The sequence below is a fragment of the Tupaia chinensis genome, unplaced genomic scaffold (genome assembly GCF_000334495.1).
Source record: "Tupaia chinensis unplaced genomic scaffold, TupChi_1.0 Scaffold000052_1, whole genome shotgun sequence".
In the NCBI taxonomy this organism is placed as follows: domain Eukaryota; kingdom Metazoa; phylum Chordata; class Mammalia; order Scandentia; family Tupaiidae; genus Tupaia; species Tupaia belangeri.
The window spans coordinates 4,211,061-4,228,797 of record NW_006159510.1 but is presented as its reverse complement, the minus strand read 5'-3'; the positions used below and the strand labels follow the sequence as shown (position 1 = coordinate 4,228,797).

The window sequence follows — 17,737 nt, the reverse complement described above, 5'->3', positions numbered from 1 at the left end:
CAGCTGCACTACTTGTGCAGACCACTTGGCCTGTCAGGATGGTTTTTAATATGCTCTTTTAAGATAATTAAGTGGCCCTTTCTGAGTACTTACTTTTGAGATTTTCTGTTTTATTTTAAAGGTAATAGGGTCTTTGTTTTTTTTAGCCTAACCTGTAAGAAATTCTAATAGACTAGCTATATAAAATATGCTAGTGTTTATAATACTTACAAGTTAATGGAAATATTAAGAATATTTGTTTTCATATTTAATAGGCAAAGTATGGACATTAATCATGAGAAATGTTTAAAAAATGAAAATAAAATAAAAATACATGAAATAAAAAAAAACACAGTTTTACCTATACTGACATTTAAAGCTTTTATTTGGACAAATTTCTGAGTTAATATGTCAAGATTTTATTGAAACAGTCACTTGCCTTATGTATTTTTACATACAAATTTATTTAGACTCCTTTGGTTTTGTTCTCCCTTGCAAATAATTTTCGACAAGATTTACGATACTCAGGTGATCTAAAAGCTTTCATACAACACATCTTTTTGATCTTCATGATAACCGAGAGCATGCCACTTTCGAGCTGTGCTTGGGTTACAAATGAGGCAGTTGGATGGATGTGAAGCCCACATTGTGGCCAGAAAGTTCTGACTTGTATGCTTAGAAATACAATGTTTTCTTTCTTTCTTTCTTTCTTTTTTTTAAGAATTATTTTACTCAACTTTATTTATTTATTTATTTATTTATTTATTTTAAAATTTGACCAGAGAGGGACAGAGTGAGAGAGAAAGTGAGAAAGTAAGCCACCAGTTCTGGGACTTGAACCATGGTCAGCCATGTGATAGTCCAGTGCCTATAACTACCACACCACCTGCCGGCCCCCGGTTCAGCTGCACTACTTGTGCAGACCACTTGGCCTGTCAGGATGGTTTTTAATATGCTCTTTTAAGATAATTAAGTGGCCCTTTCTGAGTACTTACTTTTGAGATTTTCTGTTTTATTTTAAAGGTAATAGGGTCTTTGTTTTTTTTAGCCTAACCTGTAAGAAATTCTAATAGACTAGCTATATAAAATATGCTAGTGTTTATAATACTTACAAGTTAATGGAAATATTAAGAATATTTGTTTTCATATTTAATAGGCAAAGTATGGACATTAATCATGAGAAATGTTTAAAAAATGAAAATAAAATAAAAATACATGAAATAAAAAAAAACACAGTTTTACCTATACTGACATTTAAAGCTTTTATTTGGACAAATTTCTGAGTTAATATGTCAAGATTTTATTGAAACAGTCACTTGCCTTATGTATTTTTACATACAAATTTATTTAGACTCCTTTGGTTTTGTTCTCCCTTGCAAATAATTTTCGACAAGATTTACGATACTCAGGTGATCTAAAAGCTTTCATACAACACATCTTTTTGATCTTCATGATAACCGAGAGCATGCCACTTTCGAGCTGTGCTTGGGTTACAAATGAGGCAGTTGGATGGATGTGAAGCCCACATTGTGGCCAGAAAGTTCTGACTTGTATGCTTAGAAATACAATGTTTTCTTTCTTTCTTTCTTTCTTTTTTTTAAGAATTATTTTACTCAACTTTATTTATTTATTTATTTATTTATTTATTTTAAAATTTGACCAGAGAGGGACAGAGTGAGAGAGAAAGTGAGAAAGTAAGCCACCAGTTCTGGGACTTGAACCATGGTCAGCCATGTGATAGTCCAGTGCCTATAACTACCACACCACCTGCCGGCCCCTACAATGTTTCCTAAATATAATTTTGCTGAATAAGAGTCATATGGGCACTTAAACACATGTCTTTGTTCCTCTCTTTGACCTGTTAAATTGAAATACCAATCAGTAAAGTCTAGGAAATACAACTTTTGGGACAGCCAAATTTGGAAAATATCGTTATTTATACCAGTCATTAGTCTCTGCAACAAGTCTCTCTTTTTTTTTTTTTTTTTTGCATTAATTTACATTTCCTCTATCACTTTTGCGTTATAAAAGTTGGGGTGAGTTTACTATAACTGTGAGCCTAATATGTAACTAATGCGAGATGGTAATTTCAAGCAAATCTTAAACTTTGAGTTTCTTAATTTTTCAATTTAAACTTTCATAGTGCGCCAGCATTTGTCCCGTTTGCCAACCATTGACCCAAATACAAGGACTCTGCTTTTGTGTGGATACCCAAATGTTGGGAAATCCAGCTTCATCAATAAGGTTGGTCCGTTTTTTATTATAAAGTGGATGATTTGCGTATCTTTGGTCATAATGCTATTATATTCCAGCTGCATGGGATGCAGAATGACCATGGTAATGTTCGTGGTCGCCTAGTGAGTCCTTTAGTAAATACCACTCAGTGCCGCTCAAGGAAGATTAACTCTTTGTACCTAGATTTATATTGTAATTGCAGAAATACATTTGATTCTTAAGCGTTTCTAATGAATGTGAGATGTTGAAGTGCATTTCCATGGACAGATGGAGAGCTATTCCTGGAATTTGCAGTGTCAGCTTATTCTGGGAGGTCTTGCACAGATAATACACATCCGTTCCGGTCAGCAGTGCCTTCCTGGGTGATTGGCCACCTCAGTTGCTATATCAACTTTCATATAAACTACATGGTCCACTGTAGTGGTGAGGTGCTGAGCTTCTATCTACTTGACGAATTTATTAATTGCAGGTCAAGGTAGCATTTAAATAACTCAGTAATTTGGTGTGCAGGACAGTTTAGCTGAATTTGAGGAGCCTGGAAGAATGGAAACAGCAACAGCTTGTGTGCTAGAAAAATTGCGAAGTTTGTTACAGCTGACTTGGTGTTAACATATTTGCCCTGAAAGAAATTCTAGGTTTTATTTTACCCATAAGTTGCTGTGATACAGGACAGGCAGAGTTCTAAAGGGATCCTAACTGATGTCTTAAATCCTTGTCTCTGAACCTGCCATGACCACATGTGGGGAGCTGATACAATGACCATGGCAACATGTGACCTTTAAAATCTAAATTAATTAAACAATGGAAATTCAGTTCTTTAGTCACATAAACTTTATTATCAATAGTTTTTAGGCAGTACGTGGCTAGTGGGCCTTTTAGACAGTGTAGACAGAACATGACACTGTTATAGAGAGCGCTGGGGGCTCTGCTGGGGCAGTGGGACAGAGGTAGGAGGATGGGATGAAATGAAGGCTGTTCTCCAAGTGCTAGGCCCTGCTTTACCTCTCAATATCTAACTCATACCCCAGGAAGTGGGGAGAGAAGCCTGGTTTATTACAGTTGGTAACTCTTTTCCTATGCAGGTTTAGTTGTGTAACATCTCTTGTGTTTTTTCTCATATCGTGATAACATGTAGTTGCCATGTTTACATCATTTGAGAGGAGGTGAAATATAGACTTGATTGTTTTGTTTCAGGTGACGAGAGCAGATGTGGATGTCCAGCCCTATGCATTTACCACCAAATCTCTATTTGTTGGGCACATGGATTATAAGTATCTGCGTTGGCAGGTGAGAGTCATATCTTTATTATTTATTTATTTGACTTATTTAATTTTACTTATTGTTATATTTTGATTTGCCATAGAACACGGGCTCACCAGAGAGAAAGAGAGAGGGGGGGAAAGTGAGAAAGCAAGTGACCAGGTCTGGTACTCAAACCATGGTCAGCCAGTGGGAATCCAGTGCCTTAACCACCATGTCACCAGCTGGCCCCAGAGTCTTATCTTTAAACGTAGAACAGACATCTTGGTTTTTTATTAATGGAACTTAATTTTGATAATTGTTAAAGAACTGTAGTGTTCATCTTTTTTGTAGGACACTTGGTGTAGAGCATTCTGAGAAGACAGGGAAAATAAATTGTCTGGGGTCACCAAAAATCAAACATTTCTCCATTCTCTAAAGAAAACTAGTCTGAGCTTTAGGATGCATAGGGCAGTTCACATCTCTCTGATGTAATTTAGGGGAGCAGAGAGCTGCCAGGTGGATTTCTGCACGGTTACTGGCATGCTTGTAATGTGATGGAATTCTCTCTGTATTGTCAGAAAGAATAGAAATATCATATACTATTTAAAAACCTGAAGCCATCTATTTCCACTGTCAAATTTAATTTTATAAATGATGAAGAAACTAATTTCTAAGATACGGGAAGGTATACCAGTTATTCTAGTTTTTATATTGTATGATGTTGCTGATGAAAAGTGGAATTATTCATCTCGGGGTCATTGGCTAACTCTTTAATGAGCTCTATGGGATTTCCGTCCCCTCCACACCCCTCTTTGGTTCATGTTAAGAGAATATGTACTTTTCTCATTGCTTGATTTATTTTTTCATGGTTAGTTGCAGAGACCTACATTTCATTTACTGGTTTTTTAAGGCTGGTTTGGTCTGTGAATTTCTGAGGTACTGACTAATAAGTTTGCATAAGTGTGTTTTGGAGTAACAAGGTCCAGTTGTTAGGTTGTAGATACTCCAGGGATTCTGGATCACCCTCTGGAAGACCGGAACACCATCGAGATGCAGGCCATCACTGCCCTGGCCCACCTGCGAGCTGCGGTGCTGTATGTGATGGACCTGTCAGAGCAGTGTGGACATGGTCTGCAGGAGCAGTTGGAGCTCTTCCAGAACATCAAGCCTCTCTTCATCAACAAGGTGAGTGAGTTTGCATATTTCCATTTACATCCTGCGGTATGAGAAGGATCATTTCATTATTTTTCTTTCTTCCTAGCCTCTAATCATTGTAGCAAACAAATGTGATGTGAAGAGAATAGCTGACCTTCCTGAAGATGATCAGGTTAGTCATCTTAATATTTTGAATATTTCCTATTTATTAATTGAATTCTGTCCTTGGATAGCCAGAGTTTAGAAGAAGAAATTTTAGCAGTAATAGTCCAGTTTTTTATTTCATAGTGTGATAGTTTCCCCCCTGGGCTAGTGACATGATATTATGAAAACCTAGTTAGTGGCAAATGAAAACTGAAACAGCTTTCCTGATTCCTGCTCTGTTCTTGAATCTGTAATTACTTAGGGGAGAGCTGTCCTCTCAGCCTGGTGCCTCAAGGTATGTTCTATCTTTTTCAGGCCCAGGGAATATCAGGTATGCCAGAGTGGCATTTTTAGAGTTGGTCTCTAGTTAGGAAGGGTGTTTGTAGGTATAACTTGACAGAAGATTCTGGGGTTAAATGAGTTTGGGAAATGTATGGATGAGCAAAGGACAGCAAAGATATGCAAGCTCTGTACTGCAGGGCTATCGGGAACATGAGCATGTAATATCTGGTAGCGTTCTCCAGCAGGCAGTTATTGTTGGGTATAATCTTTCAAACTGACTTGACCCTGCAACCTGTTTTGATAGGCATTTTTCTAGATAAATACTTTGAGAAGCATGCACTAGAATAGTGTTTCTCAAACTATGGTCCTGGACCAAGACCACAGTGATGTCTGTATCACTTTTCTTGGTAACTTGTCAGAAATGCCAATTCTTGGGTACTGCAGGCTTCTGGATCTGACTGTCTGGGTAGTGTAGCAGTCTGGTTTAAACAGGCACTCCAGGTAGCTGATGCCCTCTCTCGTTCTGAGAACTCTTGGGCATTAATTTGATCTGGCTATGTCTTCTGAGATGTGTTGCCATTCTTCTCTCAGGATCTCTTGTTCTGTTTAGACATTTAATACTCAATAAGAATGAACTTTTTTTCAAAAAGCCAAGCCAGGTTTTCTCAGGGCGCTTTTAAATGAATAATTATGAAAACATTGATGTTAGAGAATTTATTTGTCTTTGAAATAAGCCATATATCTGTTAAGTATTCTAATAACAGATTTTCAGCCTATTAGGCATTGGAGGTAGAAAAGGGGAAAGTGAATAGTACCAATGAGGTTCAGTAAGTAAAAGTATCAGATACTCAAGCTTTGGAGTTAGTCATGCTCGAGTCCTAGCTTTACCCTCACTAACCAGTGGTAGGAAGTGAGGGTACCCTGCTGCACCCCAGTGTGCCTGTCCAGCAGAGATGATGCTGCATCATCGGCCATTGATTTTGTAAAATTGGAAAGCAGGTGTATAATAGCCACAATATTATTGTTTGGTTAACACCTCGTTTTATAGTTTGTCCTTCTTGTTGGTGCCTTCAGTGTGACCGTATCATGTGCAAGATAGGTTCAGAGGCGTGTGATGCTAAATGGCAAAACTGGTGCTTGGATCCTGTGGGAACAGAGACACTCAGTGTCATGGTTGTTGGTCCCCTATGTTTGACCCATCATCACACTAGTAGTTAAGTGGATGGAGTATATGCAAACCAAGTTCCTTCTCTTAGAGTTCTAGTGACTTGTAAGTTGCTACTTTCCCTTAATGTTTTCATGTTGATTTCTAAGGAGTTCTCTTGGGCTATGGAGACGAAGTTTTTCCTATATGAGAAAGAGCATTGAAAGCATTATTTTAAAATCGATGCCTTAGGTGCCTAAGTTTTTTTTTTGAAGATGAGGTCTTACCATATATTCTGGATTTGATCTTCCAAGTTGTTTGTACTAATCATAGAAAAATATAGGAAAAATACATGACTTTTTAGGTGATGTCTGTTCTCCAGAAGAGTTAAAAAACAAATTGCAGATGTTAAATAATTAGCATTTGCAACCTTCATTTGCAAAACAGTACAGTTTATTCCTTAGGTAAGTGGAAATCAGTAATACATCTCTTATTCTTCTTTTGTATTCCCAGAAAATATTTATAGCTTTGCAGGCTGAAGGACTCCCTGTAATAGAGACCAGTACCCTGACTGAGGAAGGTGTCATTAAAGTTAAAACAGAGGTCAGTACTTCCCTAAAGCAGTTGTTTCTTTTTACTGTCTTTTTTTATTCTAGGAAATTCAGTCATGGGAGGGGGGGACGGATAATTTTTTTCCTTTTTTTTTTTTTTATTGCCAGAGGGTATGTGTACTCAACAGAGAGAGAGAAAGAAAGCACCCCTATAATGGGGCATGGTCATGCTACAGTCCTTCTTCCTCCATTTCTCCATCCCATGAGGATTTTGGGTTCATGTACTCATGCACTTAGTGTTTTTTTAAGCCTCTGGTGCCAGAATTAGAACCATGATGTTAGTCATGTGAGATCCAACTCCCGCACACAAGGCTTTTAATCACTATACCATGGGGCCTGCCCTTCCTAACACTTGCAGCACTCATGGTGGCTAGAAGGGCTGGAACACTGGAGAGAGAGGGTGTAAATACTTGGGGACACACACACTAATGATGCCTTGTGAAGAGACAATTTGCAATTCCCACCAAAGGAAATTTTAACTAAAAATAGCTCCTGTAGCTCTGGACCAGATGATATTTCCATAGCAACTGTAGTGCAAAGGACTTTCATGGAGCCTATTCAGAAGTGGAAGGAAAAGTCGTCTGAAAAGCAGGAGCAGTTTGCTGGAGGTGGTCTCTTAGATTTCACATGCATTCCTAATGCTTCATTGTGTTATTTTTAATACGAAATAAAAGGACAGCTCTGATGCTGTGGTTTTTCTCAGGAGTTAGTTAGTTAGAGGTCCAAGGGGACATCATACCTACTGAAGAGAGGGCAATGTGGGGGCACTGAGTGTGCACAGGTCACTGCTGTGGGAATGAGCCCAGCATGGCACCTGGGCAGGTGCTAGAGAGTGTGGTCTGCTACAACATTAGTTACTGATGGAGAGAAAAATGCACAGGAAGTTTCGAATTGAACCTGTCCATGAGCGGGGCTCTGATTCTTCAAGGGAATTTGTCACGGGAGACTTACAGGATGTCCTTGTGACTTTTTGCTTGTGTTTATACTTTCTTAGGCTTGTGATAGACTTTTGGCTCATCGAGTGGAAACCAAAATGAAGGGAAATAAGGTGAATGAGGTGCTGAATAGATTGCATTTAGCTGTGCCAAACAAGAGGGATGATAAGGTAAGGTAGCCTTTGGAGAGAACCTTTGAGATACAGTTATGGTATTGCTGGTTACCCAGCTCTGTTTTTAAGTGGTAGTCATTTATCGCAGGACTGATTATTGAGTATTTCTTCTGTCCATTGAATTGTCATATGTACTTGGGTTTGGGTGCAAGCATGTGTCGTTGGTCTGCTAATTTTCTCCCATTTCACTTTCTACTTACATAATTTTTCTCTGTAATTTTAAAGATTTTTTTTTTCTAATTAAACTTTAGAACTGGTTTGTGGAGTCTGGGCTCCCAGCCTATACTAAAACCCACTCCTCTCCTCCAGAGTAATCTGTTGGTTTTTCATTGGTCTGGGTACAATTTTATACTTCTCTTGTAGTGATCTGCTTCTTGATTTTTTATTTCTTAAATTCTTTCATATTCAGCAAGGTATCTTACATAAACATTTTTAATACCATCTTTTTAGGAGAGGCCTCCTTTCATTCCAGAAGGAGTAGTGGCACGTAAGAAGAGAATGGAAATTGAGGAGCCCAAGAAGAAAAGGGTAGGTTGCTGTAACTCTCCTTGTTTTCCTTAATGTGGGGGTGGGCAGTGCAGAATGGCTGTATGTGCCTCTTTGACAAAGGCCTGTGGCATGGAACATTAATAGAGCAGCCAGGAGCTAGCTCTGTGGGCTCCAGCAAAGAGTGCCTGATAAAAGTCCTTATACGTGTGAAGTTCTTTTAGTTGATGGGAGATGGTAGTGAATGAAATACGAAAGATGTAGCATACCAGATAGTCAGAAAACAAACACCAGAAGTAGAAGGTGAACCCCAGATATTGAAAAGATTGGAGAAGAGAGAGTTTCATGGTGGACAGGGAGGGGGCAAAACATTTCTGGATCTGAGAAGTTAAAAAAAAAAAAAAGTTCAATGTATTTTTTTCTGTTGCAGGAACGAGATCTTGAGCTGGAAATGGGAGATGATTATATTTTGGATCTTCAAAGTAAGGCTGGAGTGTAATAGTTATTGCTAATGCCAATTTCTTGTGAAGTGTTTCAGAGAAAAAGTAAGGAAAGACATAAAGAATAAAAGTCTTTGCAGCATTGGGACCAGCAGATGGCGTAATGGTTACGTCACTGGACTCTCATGTAGTCGACCACTGTTTGAGTCCTGAACCCAGTGACTTAGAACTCAAAGCCAGGCATGTGTGTGTGCGCATATGTATCCAAAATCCCAAGAGGAGAATGGAGAAGGGATTGTGGGGTGGCAGTCACCCCGGGGCTGATTTCTCACTTTCTGCCTCTGTCTCTTGGGAGCACATGCATCCTATAGCAAAAATCTCTCTTTAGAAAAAAATGTCTTGGGACCAGCAGTTAGCATAATGGCTATGTCGCTGGACTCCCACGTGGTCAACCGCGGTTCGCGTCCCGGACCCAGTGGCTTAAAACTCACGCCTAGCGCGTGTGCGTGTGTGCCCAAGATCCCGAGAGGAGAATGGAGTAGGGACTGCAGCGTGGCCATCCCCCACTGAGGGGTGATTTCTCGCTTTCTGTCTCTCTGTCTCTATCTGTCTGGCGAGCACATGTGCCCTATAGCAAAAACCTCTCCAAAAAAAAAGTCTTTCCAACCTTTTTGTTAACTTTTTAACTTCTTTAGTATTTAAATTATATACTGATAGGACTTTGTAAGGTTGTCTTTCCTTCCGGGTGAGTTTCTATTGTAGGATGAGAGGATTGTTTTTGTAGTTCTTACATCTAGATATTGAATGAGATTGGCATTGTGAATGATAACTTACATAATATTGGACACAAATGCTATTACTTGCATAGGGAGATATGACTTGGCATAATTTATAACATTTTGGGTGCATAGTACTTGAAGATACTAAAAACTACTATAAACATGTTTTTTTTTTAACTTTAGAATACTGGGATTTAATGAATTCATCTGAAAAATATGATAAGATACCAGAGATCTGGGAAGGCCATAATATAGCTGATTATATTGATCCTGCCATCATGAAGGTCTGTGTTACTTTTTAAATTACAGATTTTTTTCTTGTTTAATTTGAATAGTAGAAAATAGAAGTACAGCTTTTAGCTCCCTTATGCACCTTCATTCTCTTACCCCGAAACCCCCCTGTCCTCCATCCCTCAGTGACACCCTGGTTTCTCTCCCCTGCCTGATCCTAGAGAGTTCTGGGCTCTTCACGTTGGCCACAACAATATAGTTCAGTCTCGACTGACCTTGGTATAGGACTCTGGGTCCTGTTACTGCTCCGATTCTTCCATGAGATGCTGTTTTACTTTTTTTGTTTTCTCAGACCTCCCGTCCATATTTCGCTTTGCCAGTCTCAGCAGATGGCCTCACATTATGTAGAAATACAAGTGCATGGGATGTGAACTCTCCGATCCATCCCTACTGGCCCTCCTAATCTAGTAGAGGAATAGCTCTTGGTGGGAGCTCTTCTGTTCTCAAATCCAGTCTGCCCTAGACATTTACTTTGTCATCTGCCTTAGTCTCTCCACATCCTTGTCTTGTTTTTTTCTTAGCATGTAAGTGTCCACAAGTTACTCTCATCTCTAAACAAAAAACAAAAAACTTTTTAAACCCCGTATCCTCTAGCTGCTATCATGTCCTTTTCTCTCCAGTCAAGCTTTTTGAAAAAATGCTTTACAAGATACTTGCTGTCTATATTTTGTCGTTCTTCACTCTATTTAGTTTATATTCAGGAAGTTTTCATTGTGATTTTGTGTGATTATGCTTACATTTAAAGAAATTGGAAGAGTTAGAAAAAGAAGAAGAGCTAAGAACAAATGCTGGGGAGTATGACAGTGATTCTGAAAGTGAAGATGAGGAAATGGTAGAAATTCGGCAACTGGCAAAACAAATTAGAGAAAAAAGGAAGTTGAAAATTCTGCAATCCAAAGAAAAGAATACACAAGGACCCAGGATGCCGCGAACTGCTAAGAAGGCAAGTATTTTTCAAAGAGGTGTGGCTTATTTTTTTGTGTATAATATTCTTGTGCAATCATTGTAAATAAATAGAAGTTTTAAACCCATTGTAGCTATAGCATTGCACATACCTTGTTCCGTTGTTTTATATTGTAAGTCTTATTTTTATGGGATTTAATTTTGCTGTCCAAAAACATAAAAAGGATCCCAAGTCTTAACCTTTTCTATTTTGATTACTTTGTTTTTTCTTGGTGACTTGAAGTTCAATATTATTATAGATTTAATAATTTCGTAGTCATGCGAATTAAAATTTGTGATTTATAACTTATAGACGCTTAAAACTATCGATTAACATTTTCTTATTCTTTAATTTGTGTGTTAATTAGGGCTCTTAACTTTAGTAGTTTACAGAAATGTAGTCTAACTTAAAACCAGAAGACCATTTATTGACTCCTGGGACAGATTAGGATGGGGAGACTCAGACTTTAGGCATGAGGGAATCAGTGATGTCAGAGTCTTCCCACTTCTCAGTTTCACCTGTGTTGGAACGCCATCCCTTCTACTCTACTCTCTGATCAGGGTGACAGGTCAGGCCTAGGACACATTTCCATTCCCATAGCCACAGCTAGGTCCTATCTGTGATAGCCTGTGGACCACAGGAAGTGGCTGGTATGGAAGTAGCATTTCTCTAAAGAAAGAAGGCAATGTGTGGGGCAGTGGAGGTATATGGGAGAGGAAGGAAAATAACTTGATATTATAGATATCTTTCAGTGGATATTCATCTGTCTGAAAATACCAGAATACTTGTACTTCCTTGCATTTCTCCTCACAGTGCTCCGTGATCGCTGGGAGGAGAGGTGTTGACTTGAGTCTGTCCTAGGACAAGTTGATAACCCCAGTTCTGGTGTCTTAGATGATGAGGATAGTCACTTTGTAGTGCCATGGGTTGTTGCAAAGAATAAAAAGACATAAAAATACCTCGTGTCTTATACAGACCAGTTGTTAAATACATGTTAAGTTTTCATGGGATTTAATTTTGCTGTCCAGAAACATAAAAAGGAGCCCAAGTTACAAAAAATTATAACTTCTAACAGAAGTGTATAAAAGATATAATGTTTCTTTTATATTTTCTTAACATGTTATCAAACTAGTTTTCCTAAAAACAATGAACTATTTCTCTTTTCAGGTTCAGCGGACAGTTTTGGAGAATGAGATGCGTAGTCTTGGGGTTGACATGGATGATAAAGACAACGTAAGTGTCTAGGGATTGTTTCAGATACTTATGTGGTTGACAACATTGTTAAAGAAAATCAGGGTCTTGGAAATCTGTGGGGATACACACCTGACTTTAAAATTAATGGGAAAAGAAACGAGAACTTCTCGTGTTTCCGTTGAAGACATTTAGTGGCATAGGGTCTGGCTTGAGGTATAGATTAACAGTTAAATGTGTCAGCCACACTGCCCTAGTTGAATGGTCTAGGTGGCTTAGTTCAGTGTCTGTGTTTTGATGTGAAATGATGGTGTTTCTAAGATTCCATTCTTGTTCATCAGTGAGAATTTAGGAAGGCCTTACCCATTCCATCATCCTTAATTGAAACTCGTCCCTGGTGCAGCGTTTTGGGGCAGGCAGTAGTGCACCCCACTGCAATGCTGGAGACATATTGCAGATCAGGCTCAACTTAAAACATATTAAGCATGTGACCATAATCCTGGTTGTCTGGAAGGCTGAGGGAAGAATAACAACATGAGACCCTGTTGTAAGCACCTGTTTATCTCATGTCAGAAAAAATACAAACAAGCTTTAAAAAACAAAGAAACGCCTCATCCCTGAGGGCAAGCGAGGCTTCTCTGTGGTTTTTTTTTTTTTTTTTTTTTTTTTTTTTGAGAAGTTTTTGCTATAGGGCATGTGCGCGCTTGCCAGACAGACAGAGAGAGACAGAGAGACAGAAAGCGAGAAATCACCGCCCCCCCACTCCAGGGGGGATGGCCACGCCGCAATCCCTTCTCCTCCATTCTCCTCTCGGGATCTTGGGCATGCACGTACACACGCCCGGCGTGAGTTTAAGCCACCGGGTCCGGGATTCAAACCGCGGTCGACTACATGGGATTCCAGTGACATAGCCATTATGCTAACTGCTGGTCCCCCCTGTGTGTTTTAAGTTCCTTTCTCATTAGCATCAGGTATATGAAGTGACCCTAGTGCATGTGTTTTTGCTTCTTTTATTGTCCTTATTTTATTATATATGTATAAATTCCATTTCCATTTTAATGGATAATTTGGAAAATACTGAAAGCTATAATAAAAGTAAATACAAATTAAATAGATTGAGATGTGGTAGAAATGTTTCTATTCACTTCTCTGTGCAGGGAACTTTTTATCTCTTTCCTCTTAAACAGATTTATGATGACATTCACATTATTACATCTACGTCTTATTGTGGTATAAGTATTTTTGAATTCTAGGGTAGATTTGTCACATTTTTTATTAACAAAATTTAGTTCCTTTATTTTGGACCTCTTGGATTGTTTCCAGTTTAAGTATTTTTTTATTTACAAATGCCTCAATGAATAGAAGGTGATGTGTAAGAAATATACAGTAAAATAAGGAAATTAACAGGGAGAAAAATAAACTGGAATAGAATATCAAAGGGAATAAAGTATTTTTGTTGTCTTACACAATTATGATTTTTTGTTTGAACTTTGATTTTGGTGACCTAAGTCTCCATGGTGATTCAATTAGCTTCAGTTTAGTTACCAAGTAAATATAAGGTGGTGAGTCTCATCATGAGAGAGACTTAGACTGTAGATAGTTCAGAACTCCTGGGAACACAAGAATAGAGGAATTTCAGATATCTACTAAAGTTCTGGGGATCAGCAGTTAGTGTAATGGGTATGTCGCTAGACTCCTATGTAGTCGACTGCAGTTCGAGTCCTGGACCCAGTGGCTTAAACTCACGCCGGGCACATGTGCATGCGTGCCCAAGGTCCCGAGAGGAGAATGGAGGAGAAGACACTGCTGCCCGGCCCTCCCCTGGGGGGTGATTTCTCGCTTTCTGTCTCTCTGTCTCTCTCTCTCTGGCAAGCACACACGCTCTATAACAAAAACCTCCCCCCAAAAAAACAAAAAAAGTTCTGATTTTTTTGTTTTGGGGTTTTTGGTTTTTTTTTTTTTTTCTAAGTTGTGGTAAATTATGCTGGAGTCTGTACATCTTTATATAAAAGAGTCTTCTGTTCTGTATTATTTTCTCAGAACAGATTTCCCAATGTGAAATTACCTGACTCAGTTACATAATGTTCCTTTCTTAAAAGGTTGAGTTTTATTTGATTTGGATTTAATCTGCAGTGTAGGAAAATCCCTGTTTACTTTGTGCATACATGCTTGGAGCATTTTTAAATGTACATATATAGCTCTGACCTTTGTTATGTGATGGGCTTAATGCCATCTTGGCTCCCAAGGTAGTTGTATATCTTCACAGACAGGGTAACCAAGAGTAATTAATAAGCAAGATTAAGGGACTCATTTAAAGTCTCACAACCAGGATGAGGCAGAACTGCGATCTGACCAGGGTTTGACTACAGAACCTGTCCTTGTCCTCACCAGGCAGCAGTTTGCTTTAACTTCAAGCTTGGATTTTCTGTCTGGTGGTCGTCACTTGTGTTCAGATAGGTAACCCCAAATGGAAGAGTAAGAGATTATTTTTTGTGTCTGACTTATAAATTGTGATACCAGTTTAATGATCATTTTTGAATGAGTGGTTTTGAGTAAATTTTCTTAAATGAAGTTAAAATCAGCTTTATAACAGAAAGAAGCCTGTGTTAAGTGGACAATATTTAACCAGTAATCAGTGTGAAATTAACTATACCATAAGGATCTTTAGCTTATGTGATAGTGGTTGTAAAACTTCCTACCTCTGCTCCCCCTATTGTAATAGTTCTGTATTCATCACTGAAACTTGGAAGCAGGGCTGCGGTCCTGAGCCCTGAGATTGCTTTCTGTGCTTTTCAGGCCCATTATGCAGTCCAGGCAAGGCGATCTCGGAGTGTTACAAGGAAAAGAAAACGGGAAGACTCTGTTCCACCCTCTTCTATAGCCCGGAGTCGAAGTTGCTCTCGAACACCACGTGATGTTTCTGGTCTTCGGGATGTCAAGGTTAGTGTTGATGATGTGTTAAAAACTAAAGTAATAGCCTCCAGTGTTGGTTACACAAGGACACCTACAGTGGTCGTTTGGAGGAGCAGGAGCTACAGGCAGGGGTTAGCTGTGCGCTGTATCCCCTCATTTCTTGGCATCCTGTAGAGGAGAATTTAGGGCAAGGCTCAGTTGGATGTCCCCAGACCATTGCCTTGTGTTTTCTCTTTTAGGACGGGGGGACAGAGCATGGTCTCATAATCAGCAATCTGAGCCTAGGTGCCAGGTGTTTAGAGGAGTGCCAAGAAATGGCCCTATCGGCCCTAAACTTGAACCTCAGTTGGCCATGCAGGAATCCAGTGCCGTAACTACTATGCCACCTGCTGGCCCCTTCTTTCTGCTCACTACTAGGAATCCTTAGTCCAAGAGTCCATGTGAGGAACTAGCTCAGAGAGAATGATATTGGTTGAACGTTGTATGATCTTGCTTGTCTTTACATTATGTGTGAGTTTACACTCTGAAATTGATAGCTTGGGTCAAAGATTGTGTATGTAGCCAATCTCTTTTTACTTAAATGTCATTTATTAAACATAAAATTTTTCAGTTTCAGCATTTTGGAAGTACAGGTATAGGAGAAAGTTTGCATATAAACTGGCAGTCTACTTTATGGAAGACTTTAGTTTTTCTTAAAGATGTTTTTGTCTTAGAGCGCATGCTTTCACCGGAGAGTGGAAGGAGTGTCAGAGACAGACACTGAGAGAAAGAGAAATCACACACTCCCACTCCCCAGGGGCATTGCCATACTGCAGTCCCTTTCCTAATTTTCCTCCTCCACATGCACATGTGCCTGGCATAAGATTCCATGCCACTTTTGGAAATCTGTGTTTTAAGGTTAGCATTGCCACTCAGCCATCAGATATGAGGAGTACATTCTCACAGGCTTTAGTCTAATGTGTTAGTTTACATAGGAAGACATTTGAACGGCTAACCTCTAGCCTCCTAGGTCTAAAATGTACCTAGTCCATCTATTTGTAATACTTGTTCTAAATTAAACAAGGCTTCCATCCAGTCTTTTTTTAATTGCCAGAGGAAACATGAACTTGCCAGAGAGAAAGAGAGCACAGACCCCTTAATTGAGTGTGGCATGTCCCTTCTTCATTTTTCCATTTTGTCATGATTTGCAGCATGCCCAAGTTCCTGGTGTGTTTTTAAGCCCCTGGTACTATGATTTGAACTGTGGTAGGCTATTTGGAATCTTGCTCTCTTAACCATTAGGCTATGGAGCCAGTCCTCCATTCAGTCTTTGTATACAGTATTTATTGAGTTCCTGCAGATTGTGGGGCATAGGGAAATACAGTGACCAAGACTTAGCAAGATCTCTTCACAGGGCAGGACTGGGACCATTAAGATAGACTATGATTCTGTAGCTAATGCATACACAGTGAAAATTTGAGTGATGTACATTGTTTTCTGCTTCTTTGTAGATGGTGAAGAAAGCCAAGACTATGATGAAGAATGCTCAAAAGAAGATGAATCGCTTAGGGAAAAAAGGGGAGGCAGATAGACATGTGTTTGATATGAAGCCCAAGCACTTACTTTCTGGAAAGAGGAAGGCTGGGAAAAAGGACAGGAGATAGTGTCCTTTTTTGGTTGACATGGTTTGACTAGACTGTTGCAGTTTATTTCCTGTGGTGCGGTATGGTTTCATAAAATTGGTGTCATGCCTTGTAAACTCAAAAAACAAAACCAAAATCCATGGGCCAGCCTTACAGCAAAGTGGTTAAGCACTGTGCGTTGGGAACTAGATCCTACACGAACAACTGCAGTTTGAATCCTGGTCCCAGTGGTTTGAAAAGCATGCCATGCTCATGTGCTATGTGCGGCCCAAATCCTGATAGTATGGAGAAATGGAGGAAAATGATTGTGTATGACCACATCCTCTTGAGAGGTGCTTTCTCCCTCCTTTCTCTGGCAAGCATACATACTGTCTAGGGGAAAAAAGAAAACAACCAAAGTACTTTTTGCTTTGCTGAAAACAGGTCAATCCTGTACAGGTGTAGGATTTTTTTTTTTTTTGAGAGGATTTTGCTATAGGATGTGTGCGCTCTCCAGAAGGACAGGGAGACAGAAAATGAGAAATTACTCCCAGGGAGGGTAACCATACCGTCCATTCTCCTCCTGTGATCTTGGGCATGCACGCACACACTCCTGGCGTGGGTTTGAGCCACTGGGTCTGGAACTTGAACCGCAATCGACTGCATGGGAGTCCAGCGACATAGCCATTATGCCAACTGCTGGTCCCACAGTGCGGGAAAACTTTATCACTGTTTATTATAAGAAATATTTTGAATAGACCGTTTAATGGTGTGTTGATTGTTTCAGATTTGCAGAAATCGGAAGGTTTATATTCGATGAAAAACTTAATGTTCTTTAGCAAGAGGGAACTTGAGTCATCACATGTGATTAGTCCTTTTTTGAAATGAAAGCATCTGCACTTGGGGGTGGGCAGAAGGCTACCTACCCTTTAGACTTGGGAACTCATTTATGAGTGTGTCAGAACCCCTTGCTTAAAATAGTATCTTAAATTATTTTCTAGGCTTTTTATATTGTTATTATTCAGTCTATCATTGTAATCTGTCTTGAACTATTTTCTCCAAAATAAACCTTTAGAAGAAAATTTTAATTAATTACTATTTTGATTTAGTTACAATTGAGTATTGATTTGTCCAAATGAGAAGAGAAAAAAATATGACATTTTTTTGTCTAATACAGAAATTCTTTTTAGGAA

At 39.1% G+C, this 17,737-nt stretch overlaps 1 protein-coding gene across 1 annotated transcript in view; it reads left to right on the top strand.

Moving 5' to 3' along the window:
- The window catches only part of GTPBP4 (GTP binding protein 4), a 21,151-nt gene extending 4,329 nt beyond the window's left edge, over positions 1 to 16,822 (top strand). Inside the window, exons 5-17 of the mRNA XM_014591481.2 lie at positions 2,123 to 2,223; positions 3,409 to 3,501; positions 4,450 to 4,641; positions 4,718 to 4,783; positions 6,695 to 6,784; positions 7,787 to 7,897; positions 8,351 to 8,428; positions 8,817 to 8,868; positions 9,789 to 9,889; positions 10,642 to 10,839; positions 12,007 to 12,072; positions 14,827 to 14,970; positions 16,434 to 16,822. Of these exons, the coding sequence (XP_014446967.1) occupies positions 2,123 to 2,223; positions 3,409 to 3,501; positions 4,450 to 4,641; positions 4,718 to 4,783; positions 6,695 to 6,784; positions 7,787 to 7,897; positions 8,351 to 8,428; positions 8,817 to 8,868; positions 9,789 to 9,889; positions 10,642 to 10,839; positions 12,007 to 12,072; positions 14,827 to 14,970; positions 16,434 to 16,586 (1,445 nt within the window). The 3' untranslated portion in view covers positions 16,587 to 16,822. The remainder of the gene's footprint in view (positions 1 to 2,122; positions 2,224 to 3,408; positions 3,502 to 4,449; positions 4,642 to 4,717; positions 4,784 to 6,694; positions 6,785 to 7,786; positions 7,898 to 8,350; positions 8,429 to 8,816; positions 8,869 to 9,788; positions 9,890 to 10,641; positions 10,840 to 12,006; positions 12,073 to 14,826; positions 14,971 to 16,433) is intronic.
- Positions 16,823 to 17,737: the final 915 nt, after the last annotated feature.